The sequence below is a fragment of the Apiospora kogelbergensis genome (genome assembly GCF_038363985.1).
Source record: "Apiospora kogelbergensis strain CBS 113332 chromosome Unknown utg000008l_segment0_segment0, whole genome shotgun sequence".
NCBI lineage: Eukaryota > Fungi > Ascomycota > Sordariomycetes > Amphisphaeriales > Apiosporaceae > Apiospora > Apiospora kogelbergensis.
Window position 1 is genome coordinate 3,070,516 of NW_027117425.1, and position 18,358 is coordinate 3,088,873.

General features: G+C 56.1%; 8 protein-coding genes across 8 annotated transcripts; 5 read left to right on the forward strand and 3 right to left on the reverse strand.

The window, feature by feature from the left end:
* Nucleotides 1-3,199: 3,199 nt before the first annotated feature.
* PG998_012953 (glycoside hydrolase family 76 protein) lies at nucleotides 3,200-4,750 on the reverse strand (the record flags this gene model as incomplete). The annotated part of the gene is made up of 4 exons (XM_066879769.1): nucleotides 3,200-3,763; nucleotides 3,850-4,128; nucleotides 4,194-4,570; nucleotides 4,660-4,750. 4 exons carry the CDS (start codon nucleotides 4,748-4,750, stop codon nucleotides 3,200-3,202), a joined length of 1,311 nt encoding a protein of 436 aa, XP_066726153.1.
* Nucleotides 4,751-6,506: 1,756 nt separating this feature from the next.
* PG998_012954 (uncharacterized protein) lies at nucleotides 6,507-6,995 on the forward strand (the record flags this gene model as incomplete). The annotated part of the gene is made up of 2 exons (XM_066879770.1): nucleotides 6,507-6,572; nucleotides 6,840-6,995. The coding sequence occupies 2 exons, from the start codon at nucleotides 6,507-6,509 to the stop codon at nucleotides 6,993-6,995; spliced, it is 222 nt and encodes a 73-aa protein (XP_066726154.1).
* Nucleotides 6,996-7,593: 598 nt separating this feature from the next.
* PG998_012955 (uncharacterized protein) lies at nucleotides 7,594-8,782 on the forward strand (the record flags this gene model as incomplete). Its single annotated transcript, XM_066879771.1, has 4 exons — nucleotides 7,594-7,644; nucleotides 7,725-8,046; nucleotides 8,148-8,249; nucleotides 8,352-8,782. 4 exons carry the CDS (start codon nucleotides 7,594-7,596, stop codon nucleotides 8,780-8,782), a joined length of 906 nt encoding a protein of 301 aa, XP_066726155.1.
* Nucleotides 8,783-9,238: 456 nt separating this feature from the next.
* PG998_012956 (uncharacterized protein) lies at nucleotides 9,239-9,430 on the reverse strand (the record flags this gene model as incomplete). Its single annotated transcript, XM_066879772.1, has 1 exon — nucleotides 9,239-9,430. The coding sequence occupies one exon, from the start codon at nucleotides 9,428-9,430 to the stop codon at nucleotides 9,239-9,241; it is 192 nt and encodes a 63-aa protein (XP_066726156.1).
* Nucleotides 9,431-13,198: 3,768 nt separating this feature from the next.
* PG998_012957 (MSF1) lies at nucleotides 13,199-13,846 on the forward strand (the record flags this gene model as incomplete). Its single annotated transcript, XM_066879773.1, has 1 exon — nucleotides 13,199-13,846. One exon carries the CDS (start codon nucleotides 13,199-13,201, stop codon nucleotides 13,844-13,846), a length of 648 nt encoding a protein of 215 aa, XP_066726157.1.
* A 363-nt stretch (nucleotides 13,847-14,209) lies between these two features.
* On the reverse strand, nucleotides 14,210-14,842 carry PG998_012958 (uncharacterized protein; the record flags this gene model as incomplete). Its single annotated transcript, XM_066879774.1, has 2 exons — nucleotides 14,210-14,455; nucleotides 14,675-14,842. The coding sequence occupies 2 exons, from the start codon at nucleotides 14,840-14,842 to the stop codon at nucleotides 14,210-14,212; spliced, it is 414 nt and encodes a 137-aa protein (XP_066726158.1).
* Nucleotides 14,843-15,311: 469 nt separating this feature from the next.
* Nucleotides 15,312-16,316, forward strand: PG998_012959 (uncharacterized protein; the record flags this gene model as incomplete). The annotated part of the gene is made up of 3 exons (XM_066879775.1): nucleotides 15,312-15,387; nucleotides 15,498-15,527; nucleotides 15,691-16,316. 3 exons carry the CDS (start codon nucleotides 15,312-15,314, stop codon nucleotides 16,314-16,316), a joined length of 732 nt encoding a protein of 243 aa, XP_066726159.1.
* A 504-nt stretch (nucleotides 16,317-16,820) lies between these two features.
* On the forward strand, nucleotides 16,821-18,074 carry PG998_012960 (uncharacterized protein; the record flags this gene model as incomplete). The annotated part of the gene is made up of 1 exon (XM_066879776.1): nucleotides 16,821-18,074. One exon carries the CDS (start codon nucleotides 16,821-16,823, stop codon nucleotides 18,072-18,074), a length of 1,254 nt encoding a protein of 417 aa, XP_066726160.1.
* Nucleotides 18,075-18,358: the final 284 nt, after the last annotated feature.

Genomic DNA, 18,358 nt, shown 5'->3' on the forward strand with positions numbered 1-18,358 from the left:
GCGGCGGGCGGGCCAATGTGCTTTTTTCTCTCTCTTTATTGTGTTGATATTAAGGCTTGTGATAAGAATAGTCGGAAGGCAGAGCCGACTGCCAATGCATTAAGCGGAATGCCAAGGGTGGAAGTGGAACGATGCTGTGCGATGGACGGATGGATGTACCGAAAACCTCCAGGGGCGTAGGGCTGCTATCTCCGAATCCGCCGCGGTGGATGGAGCCGAACGATGGGATTCCCGCTTCGGAGCCGGCTCGGGCCTGGGACCGGGGGCTTCTGAATAGGCGATTGGATGGCAATTAAAAATTGAGTATAAGTTATGCTTATCTTTCCCCGGGACACTTGCGAGTCGGGCCTGGATGTAACGGAGTCTTCACAAAATACAGCCAAAAAAAAGATCAGTCTGCGCAGATTTGGAAGATTAGAGAAGCCGCCTCGGGACGGATGGAGTGCGAAGGGGCCGCAACTCATAAGATGGGATCTTCCAGTGCTAGGGAATAGGCACGACCGCTGGTCTGGCCGCAGCCCGAGACTTGCGAGCCTCCGACACACGCGCCCCCCTGGCCAATGCGTTGCTAAGCAGAGAGCGAGGGAAAAATGAGAGCCAAGAAGAACCTAAATTGCTCTGCGCCCGCCCACTTGTCCTCGGGCCCCGAGCGACCGACTTTCCCGGCACACGCCTAGGAAGATCCTGTCCCACTTGGCGACAGACTCTAGCGTTTCATCGTCACCTGTCAACTTCCCCTTCGGGGCAAGGGAGGGGTGGTGGTGCTGGTAGATCCGGCGCAGCCCAGCGCTGCAACTTATAAGGAAAACAAACCCGGCCCTACGAGAATGCAGCGCATCTAACAGAGTTCGACGCTTGTTCAAACTTCTATGCACTGCTCCCCCTAAAAAGCCAAAAAGAAAGGCGTCCATGCAGCAACTGCACTGCTGGTCCTGTCAGCAGTAACCACATTTCAAACGACCGAGGAAATGTCGAATTCTCTTACGCGGTGACAGTGACAGGCCTAGTTTCACCGTCGCAGCCCTATGGCCGTCGACGACAATCGGCCGTTTGAAGAAACCACCCCCGACCCCTTTCGACGCCTGACACTCTCACGTAATCCAATAAAACTAACCATGGCGACGCTCTGCATGAAGGTGCTTTCTCCGCCATTGCCGGGCTCGTGTCATCGGCGGACAGACGAGCTTGACACTGACTGACACGCGGAACTAGCGCCAGGGGTGGCCCGCCGCTTTCACCGCGATGCTACTAACGATCGAGAGGAGCGGAAGCCGCACCGTCATGCGTTTCCGTTTCTTCTGTCAGAAAGTTCAGGGACCTCGGCCTGAGTGCAAATCCAATCGGTCGGCAGTTCGCAGAGGCTCCTGTCGTGGGCCCTGGGTGGGCTTTAAGTTTCAACGGGCTCCTGGTACCATCCAGCCGGGTGGGCCCGCCGCTGGACTTGGGAAATCTCCATTCCTCCATTCCACTGCGTGCATGCTTGGCATCGAAACCTACAGTGGTGTGTTATGGCCATGACCTCACGGAACTCTTCCCACGAGGTCCCTATGCGCATTTCAAGAGGCGACGAGCCGTTAGACCCCTTGCTTGCCCCCCGGCTAGATATCTTCATGAAAGTTGCCGGCAGCGATTCATGACACCGTATATCCGGACAAGGTCTCAGGTAGCCCAAGCCTTCACCGCGCCTTGCGTCTGCACGCGCGGAGGCCAGGCGGAGGCTCAATCGTCTCACCCACTCCCGCATAGATGTCTCTGGGGTCTGGGCCCTGTGCAGCTCTGACAGATCGCGGCCTACTTAACCACTTGACAAGCTGTCAGAGCGGATGTTTCGCCCGTGGCAAGGGTCCGAAGACATGCACTGGCAATCAAGCCGTGAGAAGCATATAGATCTGCAAGACCGGGGCTGGAAGGAACCGCGAGTAGGTTGCCGGTCGGGTTTCGATAGCCAGCGGTCACCAAAAGCCGTTCAAACGCGAACGAGAAACATTATCCCAGCATGCTTTTTCCGTGGGAAAAGGAAGTGTCCACGTAGTTGCCGTCGTCACATTGCAGCAGTGCCTTGCCACGGCCCTCGCGAGAACCGACAGGCATATCGGGGTGGTTCCACCTGACAGGGGGAGATGTAGGAATGGCACGGGACACCCGGCTGGCAGGGACGATGCGACCGTCGCAAGGGGCATGAGATCCTCCTTGGCAGTGCTTGTTTGGACCATGTGCAAAAATGTGATTTCAAGCATTCAGGCCAATGCGCGATTAAGAAGAGAATTGGGTGAAATGTAACAAAACAACTTGAGCGTGAAGCAACAACACGGCAAGCTCTTTAGAGGCCGTGGGGTTTGACGGCTCAGTAGGCCAGCAGCTGCCGTGCAAACCCGACACCCAGGACCCGACGACAGGGCAAACCCGTCCATCTCTTCGACAGAATCTACTGTAGATGCATTCAGCAAAATTGGCAAAAATAGCAAAAGATAATATCTCCCCCGCACAGGCTTGAACTGTGAACCTCTCGATTGCATATTCCAGATAGTGGATAACAGTCGAACGCGCTAGCCAATTGCGCCACGGAGGATGATTCAATCTGAGATTGATGTGGCATTGCTGGATTGCTTGAGAAACTTGGCTCTTAGCGAGCTCCATATTACGAAAACAACGCCTCCACGACGATCTCTCTCAACCCAAGTTGCTCACCACTCCTTTCCATCTCCGGAATGCGACAGGACCGGTAATTCAGACGTCCTGGGAGGAAATGGCGCGACGGAGAGGGCCATGTAGCAGCCACATGTAAGGAAACCCGAAGTGCGCTACATAGTCATTCGGGCAGTAGATCGAGAACATGTTGTTGGCAATCAAAAGGTCATAAACCGGGCCGACACAAAGGAAGCAGCACAATCATACCACAATAAATTCAAGGAAGAGATCAAAGAATCGTCTACCTAACTCATCGTCGACGCCCTCGTCCGTGACCGGGGCTATCGATCCGCAGACGCCGCCCTTGTTCGCTCCAAACGCCCCCTAAATACGCAAACTGGCTGGCCTGAACGCAACAAACCGCTCAAAGCCCACGCTATCTGGACCCTAATATGCACACAGAAATGAAAATTACGAACGCATGCCGCCAATGCGTCACCGCCGGCCGCTTGCTTCGTCGACCTATTATTACCGCCACCTGGGATCCATCCATCCACCACCACCCGCCTCGCTACAGCCCGCCGCTCATCCAGCCGAACAAGCCCGCAGCGCCGCCGACCAGGAGGATGGTCAAGATGGCGGCGCCGGCGCGGTCGCCGGCGGTGATGGGCGCGGCGTGGCCGTCGAAGTCGTCGCTGCCGATGCCGGCGTTGTAGTCGCCGCCGCTGGTGCCGCCGGTGGCGTTGGTGAGGGGCGGGCGGGTGGCCTGGACGAGCAGGGACGAGACGGCGCTCAGCGAGTTCATCTGCTGGCCCGCGCCCGTGCTGCCGTCGAAGACGCCGTCCTGCCACCCGAAGCCGCACGCCCGCCCCGTCGGCCCGCCCGTGCACGTCTTGATGGCCTGGCCCGCCATGATTTTCAGGTTCTTCATCACGTCCTCGGTCAGGAACGGCGCGATCTTGGTCGCCGTCGCCATCCACCGCGCCACGTAGCCCTTGAAGCTGAGCATGTCCGTCGTGCACGTCATGTGCGTCTCGCACGAGATCTCGAACGGCGTGCCGTTGGGGAAGAAGGTGTTCTTGGTGGCGGTGAACAGCTTCTGCGTCCTGTCCTTCCAGAGGGCGCTTCCGTTGGTCTGCGGTGGGGGGACGCAGGCAGTCCTGTTAGCAATATATCCACACTTTCGGCCCAGCCCTTGAGGTCGATTTGTTTGCGACTTACGTAGTTGTACATGTGGGCGGCGCCCAGCAGGTACACGCCGTTGTTGTAGGAGAACTGGGCGCGGTTGATGTCGGTGCAGTTCGACTCGACGTGGGCGCCGTCGTAGATGTTGTAGTCGGCGTCCATGAAGCCGACGGCGACGATCCAGTCCCACGTCTTCTCGGCCCAGTCGGCGTAGGTCTGGTTGTTGGTGTAGCGGGCGAGGCGGGCGCCGAGGTTGAAGAAGCAGCCGTTGGCGATGCTGTTCTTGTAGTCGTAGCCGTTGTTGGAAAAGGGGATCTGCCAGCGCAGCCCCCGTTGCACGTCTTGTCGTGGCGGTTGGGGTCGGCCTGCGTGTTGAAGACGCCCTGCGCCAGTGCCAGCCACTGCGGCTGGTCCTTGGGCGGGTTCGGGAAGTTCTCCTCGGCCGCCTGCATCGCCGTCATGCCCCAGAAGCCCTGGTCGTCGTTGCCCAGCGAGGCCGTGACGTTGGGCGGCATGTAGTCCCGGTTGGGCCCGACCTGCCACAGCAGCGACTGCGTGATGACATCGTTGTAGCTGGTGTCGCCCGTCAGGTGCCAGTAGTCGATCATGGTGCCCCACATGGCGCCGCCTTCCCACCAGTAGTAGTCGCCGTTGGGAGGAGGCCCGGGGAGGATGCCGGGTGTTTGTCCAGACTCGTTTCCCTTGTAGTAGCTCATTAGGTCGTAGGCGATCTGCCTGGATGTCTGCTTGATGGCATCTGGAATCAAGTTAGTAAACACACCACAGTTCGTTTGCCATGGGAAGAGCAAGGCATCGGGGAGGAGATGCGCCAACAGAGGTGCCTACCTGTGCTGTCAATCGAGTAGGTAGTCGCAGCTGATACGGCGGCGATGCCAAGAGCAAAGGCGCCGACCGCGCGCCGGGCGAGCGAGGCCATGGCGGAATGGAGATTGGGCGTGGCTCAACCAGGAAGGGTAACGAGTGACGGTAAGATGAGAAAAAGGTGAGAGGTGAGGCTGTAGAAAAGGGCGACACGTGGGAGTGTGGAATCAACTTGTTGCGGCCACCTCGTCACACACGAGTCGGGTCCGAGATGTGGTTTCTGTGTTCGGGTGGTAGAGGGCCTCCAAAACGAAGCTTGTCGTATCCTTGCTCCAAGAGAGCGCGAAATACTGCTGGCAGAAAAAAAAGAAACCGCAAATGATGCCAAGCAGTCAAGCAAACTGCAAGATGGAGATCCGATTGTTGATTGTTCTGGGGAGAGCGAATTAGCTCAGACGGGGCGGGAACTTGAATCAAGAGCTGCAGGTCGTTGCAGATGGGCACATGCACATATAAACTATCTTGTGTCGATTTGCATTGGACGTCGCGGATATAAAAGATTCGGGACCGGCACTGGGTGGCTGCAACGGGCCCCTACTAAAAAGAGTCGTCAGCGGAAAGCGTAACAGGTGACGCTGGCGGCAAGGCGGCAAAGCGGCATCGCCAGAGGACGTGAGGATGTTGGTGGATGACGGGCTTCTCCCACCAATGTTGTCAAGTTTGGTTAGATTGCGACATGCCGGCCAGACTAGACTGGGTGCTAAAAGGAAAGAGAGATAAGGGGTGGGAGGGGACGGGGCAAGGGAGGGGATTCCGGGAAGGGAATGGATTCTTGCTGCTCGCCAGTTGGCATCAACAACAACACACACGCACACGCGGGTACACGGCGCTAGCACGAAGTGTTTCAATACATGCGACAATTTGAGCCAAGTTGTGGCCCATGAGTTTCGACTGACTTGGACATTTGGGACTTGATCGCCGTCTCATTTTACGTTAGCATCCCCTCGACGGGAAACTCAAAGTCGGCATAGGGAAAACAGGATGTTCGTGTCGGTAGTTGACGATCGCCAGCAATGGAATCCCCTAAGACGGACAAGCTTTTTGGCGTGGGGTCTCGCTTCTCGCTTCTCGCTGTCAACGCAGGCCGCGTCGTATCAGTCAACATTCCTGGCTTCTGGGACCCCGTACTTGACCCCAGCCCAGGCAGCCAGGCGACCCAGAAAAAAAGGCTTGTTTTCCCAGGACGTCGGCTAGTGCCCGGCTTGGCCCTGGGGAATCGCGACAGGCTAACAGGGAAATGAAGTCGGGTGCGCCAATACGTAAGCCATTGTGGCACAGTCCCATGTCCTCCTCCACCCTTTCGTTCGTTCTACTCAGTAGGCCTCGCGATTCTCCTCGTCCATCGGCAAAGCGGCAGCATCTAGGGGCGCGTTGGTTGGTTGGCGGAGTCGAACATTTCGGCGTCGCTAGGATAACCCAGTCGGGCCCTGCCACTAACTGTTGGTCTACCGCTAGAGCCGACCTGTAAATAGCAGGCCACAGTCTCGTATCGGAAGCCCTGTTTGCAGGTCACCGCAGCTGATGTGCATGCAGAGGCAAAGCATGCATTTCGGACGAGAAGCAAATGGCGGGACAGCCACCGTCATCTCTTGGAAAGCGGCCTGCCACATTTGAAGTCGAAAGTCGAAAGTTGAAAATCGCCAGGGCCGCAAGCAAGTGGCGGGAGGGAGTTGGTGGACCGGCCCGGACGGCCAATTCAATTACGTAGGCCTCTGCTCATCAATCTTTTCAACCATTACCAAATCGTACAGGCCACTTCGAGGACAATATCATCACCAAACTATTGTGCCCCAACAGCACCATATAATAACATGACAGTGGTTCACATCGTGCAGTTTCGCTTCAAGGATGGCACAAGTCCGGAAGCTGTGTCCAAGGTCAGTTGCCTAGGCTGTCGTTCATTGGTCTTGTTTTTCCATGGCCGGGCGCACACTAACGCGAACCTCGCCTACGCCGTTCAGGCTTGCGCACACATATTATCGCTGAAAGAGACATGCATGCATCCTCAATCCAATAAGCCCTACATCACCTCCTTGACCGGTGGGAAAGATAACTCCCCCGAGGGCTTACAGGTTCGTGTCCCCGCCCTTGAGTCGCCGGTGGTTGCAGTTCTTCGTGGCCAAACCCTTACCGATGTTATATAGGACGGGATTCAATACGCGTTCGTCATGCATTTCGAGACGCCGGAGGACAGGGACTACTACGTCAAGACCGATCCGGTTCACCAGAACTTTGTCAAAACCAATGGCCCATTGATAGAGAAGGCCATCGTGGTAGATTACACAGTCGGGGAGTTCTGAGTGGTGCATGTGGCTTGCACCCATCTTGGGCCGACCCCGCCAACAACCCCGCCGACAAAATAGTTAGCCGATGTCGACCACGAGATGCCGTCAACTTCCATATTCATGTTCCAGGATCGTATCTCTACTGGTTTATGCCTGTCCCTCATGTGATGTCGCCGCCAAGTCGAAGTAATGCGGGCAGCTTGTGGGAATGGATGGTGACCAGCGCAAAAGACTATATGTACACCTTGAAGCTAAGTAGACAGAAGGCCCGTGGATTATCCAGCGTCAGGAATGCGCCTATATTTTCCACGCTTTATTACGCACCGAATTGTCTTCTCTCTCGGAAGTTCGCAAGTTCGCATGTTCGGAAAAGACTAGAGAAACAACAGGCAGCAATAGCAATGCGCCGCCTCCTGAAATCCACCACTAATTCCGTCACAAAGTGCTATCTCCGGCTGGGCGCGCTTACAAATGTCGTCGCGCTGCACGTAGTTAGTCATCGTGATTGCTCGATATCTATGATGAAATACCCGTGTAAGGGGATATAAAGGCTACATCCGCCCGATTGATTCGGAATCCCGTCGAGGACCCAAACAGCTCAACCACACAAACCATGACGAACGCAGCCAAGACCATCGTCGCGACGGGTGCCACATCCGGCCTGGTACGTTTTGCCTCTCGCCCCCTCCCCCTGAACCATCCGTCCACCGCAAAACTGACCTCCCCTCCTTCGCTTCGCCGCAGGGCTTCGAGCTCGTCAAGCAGCTCCTCGCCCAGCCGCAGCCCTACAAGTTCATCCTCGGCGCGCGGGACGCGCCGCGCGCCCAGGCCGCCTACGACGCCCTGCAGTACGACGGCGCCCGCCACAGCCTGACCGTGCTGCCGCTGGAGCTGGCCGACCTGGCCACCGTCAAGGCCTTCGCGCGCCAGGTCCTGCAGAAGCTGCAGCAGGACGGCGACGATCCCATCGACTACCTGCTGCTCAACGCCGCCATGGCCCGCCAGGACGACGCGCCCGGCCCGGGCCCCTCGCGCTGGAGCGATTCGTATCTGGTCAACCATCTGTGTACGTAGCGGCGCGAGCGGCCGGTTCGTCGCGTCGAGCTGGGCCCTGGGTGTGCAGGTGCAATTTCCGCCTTCCGTTCGCTGACGAGCTTTTCTGTTCAGCTCAACACTACCTGACGCATCTGCTGCGACCGAAGCTCGAGGCCTCGGGCTCGCGCATCGTGGTCGTGTCGTCCGGCGCCATCCGGGGCGTCACCGATACTAGTAAGTCGCCTTTTCCCAGTCCAACAAACCCATCAATCAACGGCCCAGTCGCAATCGATTGCTGCTCCCTCCTCCTGAGTCCTCCTGCTGACTCGAACCCAGGCCATCTAGACGAAGACAACAAGCGCCACCCCACGTCCGAGCGCAGCGTGTACTCGGCGACCAAGTTCACGCAGCTGCTGGGGGCGCACTGGTGGCAGCGCGCCCTGCAGCCGACCGGGTGCACCGTCGTCGCCGTGTCGCCCGGCATGATCCCCGGGACCGGCCTGCCGCGGTACGTGAAGCCCGGCCAGCAGGGGCCCGACCCCAAGCACCCGGACGCCAAGGACGTGCCGACGGGCGCCCGCAGCATCCTGGCCGCGCTCGCCGTGCGCGACGGGGACCTGCCCACGGACCCGGACCGGCTGTTCCTCACCAGTTGGGGCGAGTGGTGGCCCACCGACGTCTACGGCCTGAGCCTCGATCGGGAGGTGCAGGATAAGTGGTGTCCGGGTGTCGAGCAGATTGAGAGAGAGGAGGGGATCTCGGCTTAGGTAGGGAGGGTCTTGCATAGTTCGAAGACTGCGGCCAATCAAGACTGTGTTGTTCCTGCTTTATTCTAATACACGTCTTCAACAATCACATGTCGAGTGCAACGTCTGCAGGCCATGGCAGTCTCAATCATGCCATGAAATCCAAACAGGCGGCACCACCAAGACAGGACCTTCGGCGCAAACGAGTTTCGAGACAGGAGAATCGTACAGAGAAACAATATTTGACAAAAAGGCAAAAAGAATGGCGACACCCGGAATCGAACCGGGGTCTACACGGAACAGTTATGGCACTAGACCACAACGTGTTGTACTGACCACTATACTATGTCACCTGGAATGACGGGGCTTGCCACATGATTGATGGAAACTCGGCGATTTATCGCCTATTATAATGGCAAAGCCAGTGACTAGAGCATGCATTGCATGCAGTGGTGTCTATGTAGTTCTCGGCATCGCTTATCCATGGTGGGTGACGTAGGGCATAAGGTTTGCATTCTTGGCCATGAAGGGGCCGCCCAGCTCTACATATGAAGTTGGGGTACGGTTTGAGGCAGCGAGGTCGGCGACGACCTTGACTTTGGAAATCATCACGGCCTGGTCTTGTAATGAGATGTTGATAGGAAGACCTAATGACATCACCTTGCGCATGGAATAGGCAGATATAAGATCAAAAGGATAAAGGATGTCAAATAGCACAGCTGCTCAAGCAATAGAATATACTAAAGCAGCATCAAAGAGTAAGTAAAAAAGATCGTGAACAAAACTGTATTCGTGTTGATTAAGCATACGCCCTTTAGAAAGAGACCTATCAGTAACGGTGCAGTAAACGAAGACGAGCCGAACAAGATCATGAGACCTAGAGTGTATGTACTTGGGATTCTTAACGGAGAGGGTAAGGGCGGATTCCTCAAGCGTCACCTCCTTTCCGTCAGCAAAAAGGGGTTTCGCAGCTGTTGGGGATTTGTTGGTGGCCTGAAAGGGAGGAAGGGGTTCACACCATACTGTCTCTTTTGGTGGCTGCGCTTGTTTCCCGGAACGCCTTGTTCGTGGCTGGTCTCATCGCCCAGCTTTCTTCCGTTCTCTGTCTAGGTGTCATCGTCGGTTGCCGGCTCATTGTTCGTTTTTTTTCGACCAAAGGTGTTCAGTGCAACAAAATCAGGGTGCTCAAGAAAAGGAAGACGAATGGGCAGTTAGAACTAGGGGCTTCTTGACAGGTTTCAGTATAGCAAGAAATTAATAACATTATATTACGTCTGCTGAACAATAGAAAATTCGATTCGAACTGTTCTGGGCGGGCTTGATGAATCCCATGGCAAAAGGGGCACTAAAGTTTGTTATTAAATACACTCCAGGTTTTCCAAGCGTTGGTAATGCTGAAAATCGAACGTTCGAACCTTGCTATAACCTCTGGCCATCGCAGGTTCTCAGATGGCCATCCATGTGTTGTTAACCATTTTGGCTGATCTTGGCCTGGCCACTAAACACCTCATGTTCGAAGAGCCTGCCAGAGGGTGACCGAGGCGGCATAGGCCACATGCCTAGTGGTATGGCAAATGAGAAACAGAACTTATCCTGTCTTTAGCCCTGGCGACTGCCCTGACTATTAATCATGGGACCGTCAAGCTATTCTCTGAGTAACTTCTTAAGGAATAGATATGATACATGCTGTCAGGCTTGATTAAAGCTAAGTTCCGACACTACAATAATATCGACAGTCCATTGGAGAAGGCTTCGTCTTGCTTTTATATTTATAACATTAGATACCAAATGGATTCTAGAAGACCTGGAAATATGTGTTTTAGCTACAGAAATGAAATGATCCAACTCACACCAGACGAAGATTGCATCATGCAAACCCCTGGTCAAATCCCATTCCCACCATATCCATGAGTCTGCCTTCTGCCTTCTACCTATAAGATTCTATCTAATCAGCGGACGGCCAATGTGTTGCTGCTCCGGCAACAGGTTTGCTTGCAACCTGCTGATCTCAGGGCCGCGCTCATCGACAGATGAAGCCAGTGTGCCAGGCATATACGACATCGCCAGTTCGCTAAATTAACGCCTCATTTGATCTGTCGAGTTCGGCTTTGATCATGTCACTACAAGAAGAATCCTGGAAGCTTCACGGCACGACGGTCTCACGGAAGCCAGCGGGTTGAAGACCATCACGGCAGTGTGGTTTCATTCATGCATGCCCAAATCATCAACAAATCGAGGGTCAAGCCGCAACTATCCTCTGCTGCGCCAATGACAGTAGCAAAGAAAGTGCCCATGAGGGAAAACAAAATGAACTGCGCATTTTGTACGTGCGCCCTGGTCGAACCGTGTTCGCCAAAGATCGTGGCACGCCAGCAACCCCTCTACAGGAGATTGCGTGGCTGAATTGCCTAGCATGTAGCTGAGCAGTCGTTTGCGTAAATGCACTACTTCATGTACAGGATGGAAATAAGTAACAATGCCTTGTAAGTTGGATTCAACGCTGGATTCTATAGTAGAGTGGAAGATGATGACCAAGCCTACATACTCAGTCAGTGCTGGTCCCACATTCCGTGTCCAGCCAATTCATCTTATTGTTCGATAACAGCAAAATCTTGCATCACAGATTTTGGACGCTGTCCATAATTCAGGCCCGCTTGGCTTAGTGGTAAAGCGCATCACTAGTAGTAAAACGTCATCCCCTCGGGATACGGCCAACGACATGATGAGATCACTGGTTCGATTCCAGTAGTGGGCAATTTCTTTTTGTAGATGATACGAGACGATCAATCGTCTCTTCATTTTAGAAAGGAAGTGCAATTCGTTCTTGGTTAGTTTTTTTGCGACCTTCTCTACCGAGGTGCGACCGTGGTTCAATTCCAGTCGGGGCCAATTTAGCTTTTTGAGGCAGCCACATCAAAGCATGCATCACAGGAAGCGGCCATTATGCTTTCCGCCTAACTTGTAGACTGCGCAGGAAAACGATAGGTAGACATATCGTATTCGCTTATCCTACTAGCATGACAGATAGTTATCACGTGCGAAACCGCGTACTAAACGTAGCGGACTAGCTGGTAGGTATCTCATGGCGGTTGCGGTTTGCTTAGCTCATTGCTGTCATGCCTCCGCGGATGGTGGAAGTTGGCCGTCGAAATCCAGCATCCAAACAAGATGGCGGTGGGTGCAAGATGTATTACAGCAACGTCACCGTTTGACTATCGTTTTGGCGACGGTCACGCGAGCAGGCGGATTTGTGGAAAGTCAAAAGCTACGGTCGCAAAGGTACTGTAGCTGTGAAGCCTCGACTTCCAGCATGTGTGTCATAAGCCATCATCTCTCGCCTGGATTACTGGAGACGACGGCTAGTGAGCGAGTAATCGGACGGCGATTTCAGAAGACCCTGATGATCCAATCCAATAGGGCAAGGCTGACGATTATCAGATCCGGGCCCTTCGATGGAAGCAGAAGGGCGAGCAAAGAGCCGAGGAGATCTCTTGTGCTCCAGATTTCCGTCATCGGCGCGGTCGAGAAAGGGCTCGGTGGCACGGGGAAACCGGATGGGCGGCGAATCACAAGCCAAGGGCATCGCTGCAAGGGATACCTAGGGAACGAGCAGAAAACGAGCAGTAAACGAGGAGCGAGAGGTGGCAAGCTAGGCCCAGCTCAGCCTGAGGCCGTCTCAGCTCTCCGGTTTTTACCGCACGCGGGCCAATCACGGGCTGGGCCATGCCACCCACAACGGTCGGCCTCCAACTGAATTTTTCGGGTAAAGTGATTGTGATTGCCCTACCTGCCTACCAAGCACCCCCAAGTATTGTTACCAGACCGCTGGGCAAAAGTCGCTGGGCCTTGCTGGGCCTGCTACAGGGACCGCGCTGGTTCCGGGCCCTGGCTGGCTCCAAGCGTTATCGCTGGGCGACGATAAAGCCCGCAAAACCCGCAAAGCCTTCCAAATTTCTCCAGTCTAGCCTGCTAGTGCCTCCTCGCCCAAAGACACCCCCCCTGCCACTGCTCTCCATTAACCTTCAAATTGGAATTGGAACTTTTTTCTCTTTCTCATCGCCAATACCACATTCATTATATACCAACAACAAACACGACTGGCTAGACGGAGCGACGGTTTTCTCTTGATTCCTCTCCCAAATCATTTCTCGTTGTTTTCCCACTATTTCTATTTTCGGCAATAGACAAGACTGGGGCTCATTCCTTGCTTGACTCACTTTCTCCCTGCATTGAATCTTCAGCGCAAGAAAGCGAAAGCGAAAAGCATACCAACACCACCGCGTCTTCCGGATCTCCGAAAGACCTCAACCAGTCACCACAACAAAGACAACCCCGACAGAGTCTGAACGACTCGCACCCGATCGGTTTTGTTTTTCTCAACCGGGCTCTATTCGAGTTCTTCTCGGATTACCACATCGAACACCCAAAGTCGCCAAGATGAAGGTCTTTTCCAACTCGGTCACCTACAACTACTCGTGGGAGGAGGTGTCGATTGCCAACTGGCAAAAGTACGGCCCCTGGAACGACAAGTCGGCGCACGTCATCGCCGTCGACACCCTCAACCGCACCGTCGACCCCGAAACCGGCATTCTGCGCACCGAACGCCTCATCACGTGCCAACAATCGGCCCCCAAATGGCTCGCCAACCTGCTGGGCAGCACCGACACCAGCCAGGTCTTTGAGACGTCGTACGTCAACCCGGCCGAGAAGACGGTCACCATGGTGTCGCACAACCTGACGATGAACCACCTCATCAACGTCCAGGAGACGGTCGTCTACAAGCCCCTCAACGGCAAGCAGACCCAGTTCACCCAGGACGCCCGCATCACGGCGCTCTGCGGCGGCTGGCAGCGCATCAAGAACAACATCGAGGACGCGCTCGTCACCCGCTTCCGCGAGAACGCCGTCAAGGGCAAGGAGGGCTTCGAGTGCGTGCTCGCCATGAGCCGGCGGGCTTTTTGCCGAGGAGCGCGAGCGCGAGCAGAGCGGCCAGCTGATGATGGCGTAGAGCCATGGCCCGCTGCCGCTGATATCACCCCGCATCACATGCGCAGGCATTTCGCCGGTGACATCCCCCTCGAATAAAGAATACCACGATAGACGACTGTGCATTTGGCGAAGGCGTTTCAACGGATCTGATTCCACGAAAGAAAAAGTTTTTGGCGTTACTTGGTTTACAAATACCCACCGATGGAACGGTTTGCGGTGGAAAGCGACATGTTGGGGTCACTGTCCTTGAACACACCACCGACTTTTGATCTTCACACTGCAATTAGACACACATAGAACTTAGACACTCAGTAATGTTGACTCTACTCACATCTCTGCTAAAAACCGATCCCGTTTTCTCTGTCTACTCACATGCCATGTATCTCACAACTATGCATAATCTGTTGGGGGGGCATCGAGTCAATTCGCCAAGCGCCAAGTTCTCTATTGCTACCTGTTCTAACTGCTCTTCACCTCGGCTGACCTCTCCCGGCACCTGGACTCGTAATGCGTGAGCAACCGGCGCGTATCGGCATCTAACCAGGACCCCTCCTCGACATCTTGGTTGCCGAGCGCCCTGCGCGCGAAGTCGGCGCCTTCCTCAAACCTGCGGAAGAAATACAGCTCCTCGACGGCATGCAGCAGCGCCTGGGATTCGAGCTTGGTGGGCGGGCGCGCCAACGGCAACTGGACGGTTTTCCATATCTTCCACGACGAGTCAATGCATGAATTACTTGCTTGTGATTTTGGCCAGGGATCGATGAGTCACTTTGGGGAATGGGGGAGCAGGGAGGGGGTGGTAATGGGAAAAAAGACGTTGATGCGCTGGCTAGCCGCGATCTGGGCAATGCGCGGGCGCGCGGGGGTTGTTGTATCGGCGAGGGGCGCGGGTCCCCCCAAAAAACCCACGATAGAAGAACTCACATCGCCGTCTTCGACCTTGACCCTGTACGCTTTCCGCACGGCCTGGAACTCCTCCTCGGTCTGGCCCGTCCGGTCTGCTGCCGGGGTCGGGTCCGTGGCCGTAGCACTGGCGCCGGCTTCGGCGTCGTCTAGATTGATGGCGAAGAGGTCCGATTCGATGTCGGACATTTTGGTGGTGGTGTTGTGTGGTAGGTCAATTGAACGCGGCGGGTGGAGCTTTGATGATGTAGGTTCAAGTCACATCGATTGGGATTTATGTTGTAATTCCTGCTCGCGCGCCTGTCGTCTGGTCTTTTTTCGCATGGAGAAAAAAAAGAGGGAGCAAGAAGAATAAATGGACTACTGTCGCGTGACTGTGGGTAAAGCTGCTCTCAAGGCGAGACGGAGACGATGCTTATTAGATGGCGACGAAATTGACATCACCGCGGTCCGTCTGGTGGGGTTGGGCCATCGGGGTGAGGGGCAGGCGTGTGTAGCAGCACTGAGCTGGTTGAAACAGACCAGAACTATCAACTACGCCAAAGGGGACATACATACCCTACTTTTCCCAAGCTGCGTTTTCGTCTCTTTTCACTTATACTATATCTCTGTTATCTATATTGTAATCTTTTTGGCGGTTGGATCGAGACCGCCCAGGATGGAAGAGCAGGTTACGCGTTTAGTAGACAAGGCCTGGGAGGGTTTCCAGAAGACCGCCGAGGACCAACGCTATTGTGAGTTCGGCCCAGACTTTGCTTGCTTGTGCTACATGGCAAGGAAAACAATGGACGAGGGAAGCATTCTTGTAAATTGAAACAAGCAAATATCTAATGTGAAATTGCAGTAATCGCCATAGCTGGCATCCCCGGCTCCGGTACGTCACTTTCTCCAGCCCTAGGTTCAGTTCGTCCTCTGCCGCGAGCCAGCCTTGCCGCTCGGGAGGGCCAACAAGGGGCAAATACAAGACACCACCTGCACACGGGGGTGCCGCCCAGCTTTACTCGAGTTGTTCTTACTTACCAGCCCACGTGACACAGGCAAGACCACCCTCTCGCAGATCGTAGCCGACCGGCTCAACGCGCGGCACGCGACGCAGCACCCGGAGCGCGCCGCGGCGGAGGGGCCGGTGGCGGCCTTCGTGCCCATGGACGGCTACCACCTGACGCGGGCGCAGCTGTCGTCGATGCCGGACCCGGCGCGGGCGCACGCGCGGCGGGGCGCCGAGTTCACCTTCGACGGGGGCGCGTACCTGCGGCTGATCCGGGCGCTGCGGGAGCCCCTGGTTTCGGGGACCGGCCCGATCCGCGCGCCCTCGTTCGACCACGCCGTCAAGGACCCCAAGCCCGACGACATCGCCATCCGGCCCGCCCACCGCGTCGTCGTCCTCGAGGGCAACTACCTCGCCCTCGACCGCGACCCCTGGCGCGCCGCCGCGCGCCTCGTGGACCAGCGCTGGTTCGTCGACGTCGACTTCGCCGTCGCCCGCGCGCGGCTGGTGCGCCGCCACGTCGCCGCGGGCATTGCGCGCGACGCGGACGAGGCCGGTCGCCGCGCGGACGAGAACGACCTCGTCAACGGGGAGCAGATCGTGCGGGAGCGCGTCGGCACGGTGGACGAGATTGTGGTGAGCCGGGAGGACGAGGGTTGGGAGCAGCAGAAGTAAGAGGGGGCCGGAGGTTTTGGTTAACTACTTAGGAAAATGTATACCTACCAGCATTTAGGAACGACCGGACTCATCAATGGAGAATGAGTTAAGGTCATCAAAGGGGTCAACCCAAATGACCGATACCAAAGGATGGTTCGACGAGTTGCAAGTGGTTGCGATGTATTTTCGTAAGCCAAACTACAGGACTTCGTTACCTACCAAAATATGAATCTCGAGTCCATAGGACAAATGACAAGACCTTTGAACACGAATTGCGCTCCGAATAGGAGGCTTCTACTCAAAAGCTCAGGGGCAGACCCGCAGCTGTGGTGATTGGTCGAATGGTGGAGCCCCAAATGCTGCATGAGCACTGCTAAAGCGTTATCTAATCAGCCCCAGTGAAATTTTGGAAAGCGCCTAAACTTCCTGCCACTCGCCAGTCGAGCACGCTGTAACTGATAGCAGAACAGCCGCATCTTTCAATTGCATTCTTTTCGACGGAATCTGCTGAAATCCCTCGACATGGCGCCCAGAGATTCGTCTTCCGACTCTTCTTCCCCAGAGCCCGACTCGACGGCCCCCACCTCCCCGTCCAAGAAGCGCAAGTCGCAAATCGACCAGATCGAAGTCGACCTGCAACTCCCCGAACCGCCCTCCAAGAAAGCGAAACGTCTCCTCAAGAAGGGCAAGCCGCTGCCCGTCAAGCCTAACAGCGACGACGAAGCCGAGCCCGACGATGGCCTCGAGGTGCCCTCGGGCAAGGGCGGCAAGGCCGCCAAGGGCGAGAAGAAGTCCAACCGCTCCGAATGGGGCGTGTGGATAGGCAACCTGGCCTTCTCCATGACGAGGGTCGACCTCTTCAAGTGGATCGTGGACAACTCGGGCGGCGCCATCAAGGAGGAGAACATCACACGCGTCAACCTGCCGACGAGCAAGAACGCGCCTCCGCCCCGCGGCCCCCGGCCGGCCGGCCCCCAGAACCGCGGCTTCGCCTACGTCGACTTCGACACCGAGGCGGCCGCCGTCGCGGCGCTCTCGCTCACCGAGACGGAGCTGAACGGCCGCAACGTCCTGATCAAGAGCGCGACGAGCTTCGAGGGCCGGCCCGAGAAGAAGGCCGAGGACGCCCCCGCCGACGGCGACGCCGAGGGCGCCGCCGGTGCCAAGGGCGACGCGGCCGCCGCCGCCAAGAAGAGCGCCCCCAGCCGCAAGATCTACGTGGGCAACCTCGGGTTCCAGACGACCGAGGACGACCTCCGCCACAACTTCGACAAGTGCGGCGAGATCGACTGGGTCAAGGTGGCTACGTTCGAGGACACGGGCAAATGCAAGGGCTACGGCTGGGTCAAGTTCAAGGAGGCCGAGGCGGCCGACTGGGGCGTCAAGGGCTTCGTGCGCATCAAGGAGGAAATCGAGACGGAGGACGACTTCAAGGAGTCCAAAGGAGAGGATGCAGAGGAGCCGCAAGAGAAGAAGTTCAAGACTCGCAAGTGGTGGGTCAACCGGCTCCACGGCCGGCAGCTGAAGGTCGAGTTTGCGGAGGATGACCAGCTCCGATACAAGAAACGGTACGGAAAGGATCGGCCGAGGGACCAGCAAGCACCCAGAGCCAAGCGGCCGGAAGGTGGCGACAAGGCGCCCTATGATGATTCAAAACCGCCCAGGAGAGAGCCGGCGCGAGTGGTGCCCAAGAAGGTCTACGGCGACGAGCAGGTCGCGAACTACCTTACTGGTGGCATGGTCAAGGCTGAAGGAAAGAAGACCACCTTCGACTAGACTATGCGCAAATATCTATGTACGAGTTCATCTCATGGGCAACCAGAACAAAAGAACCAAAAGACCAAACGAGATGCCGACCCTTGACCAACGCAGTGCATGCCCTCTGCTTGAATTCAGTTTTTTTCGTGCCGCATTGTACCCATTCCACACCCCGCCGCAGAGCCATGGCCGGCTACATATCACCTCGATCGGTTGACATCCGAGGAAACGACCTTGTTTCCATTGACTCAGCTGACGGGCCAGGTTTCCCAGGGGACTGCCGTATCGTCAACATTGAGTCA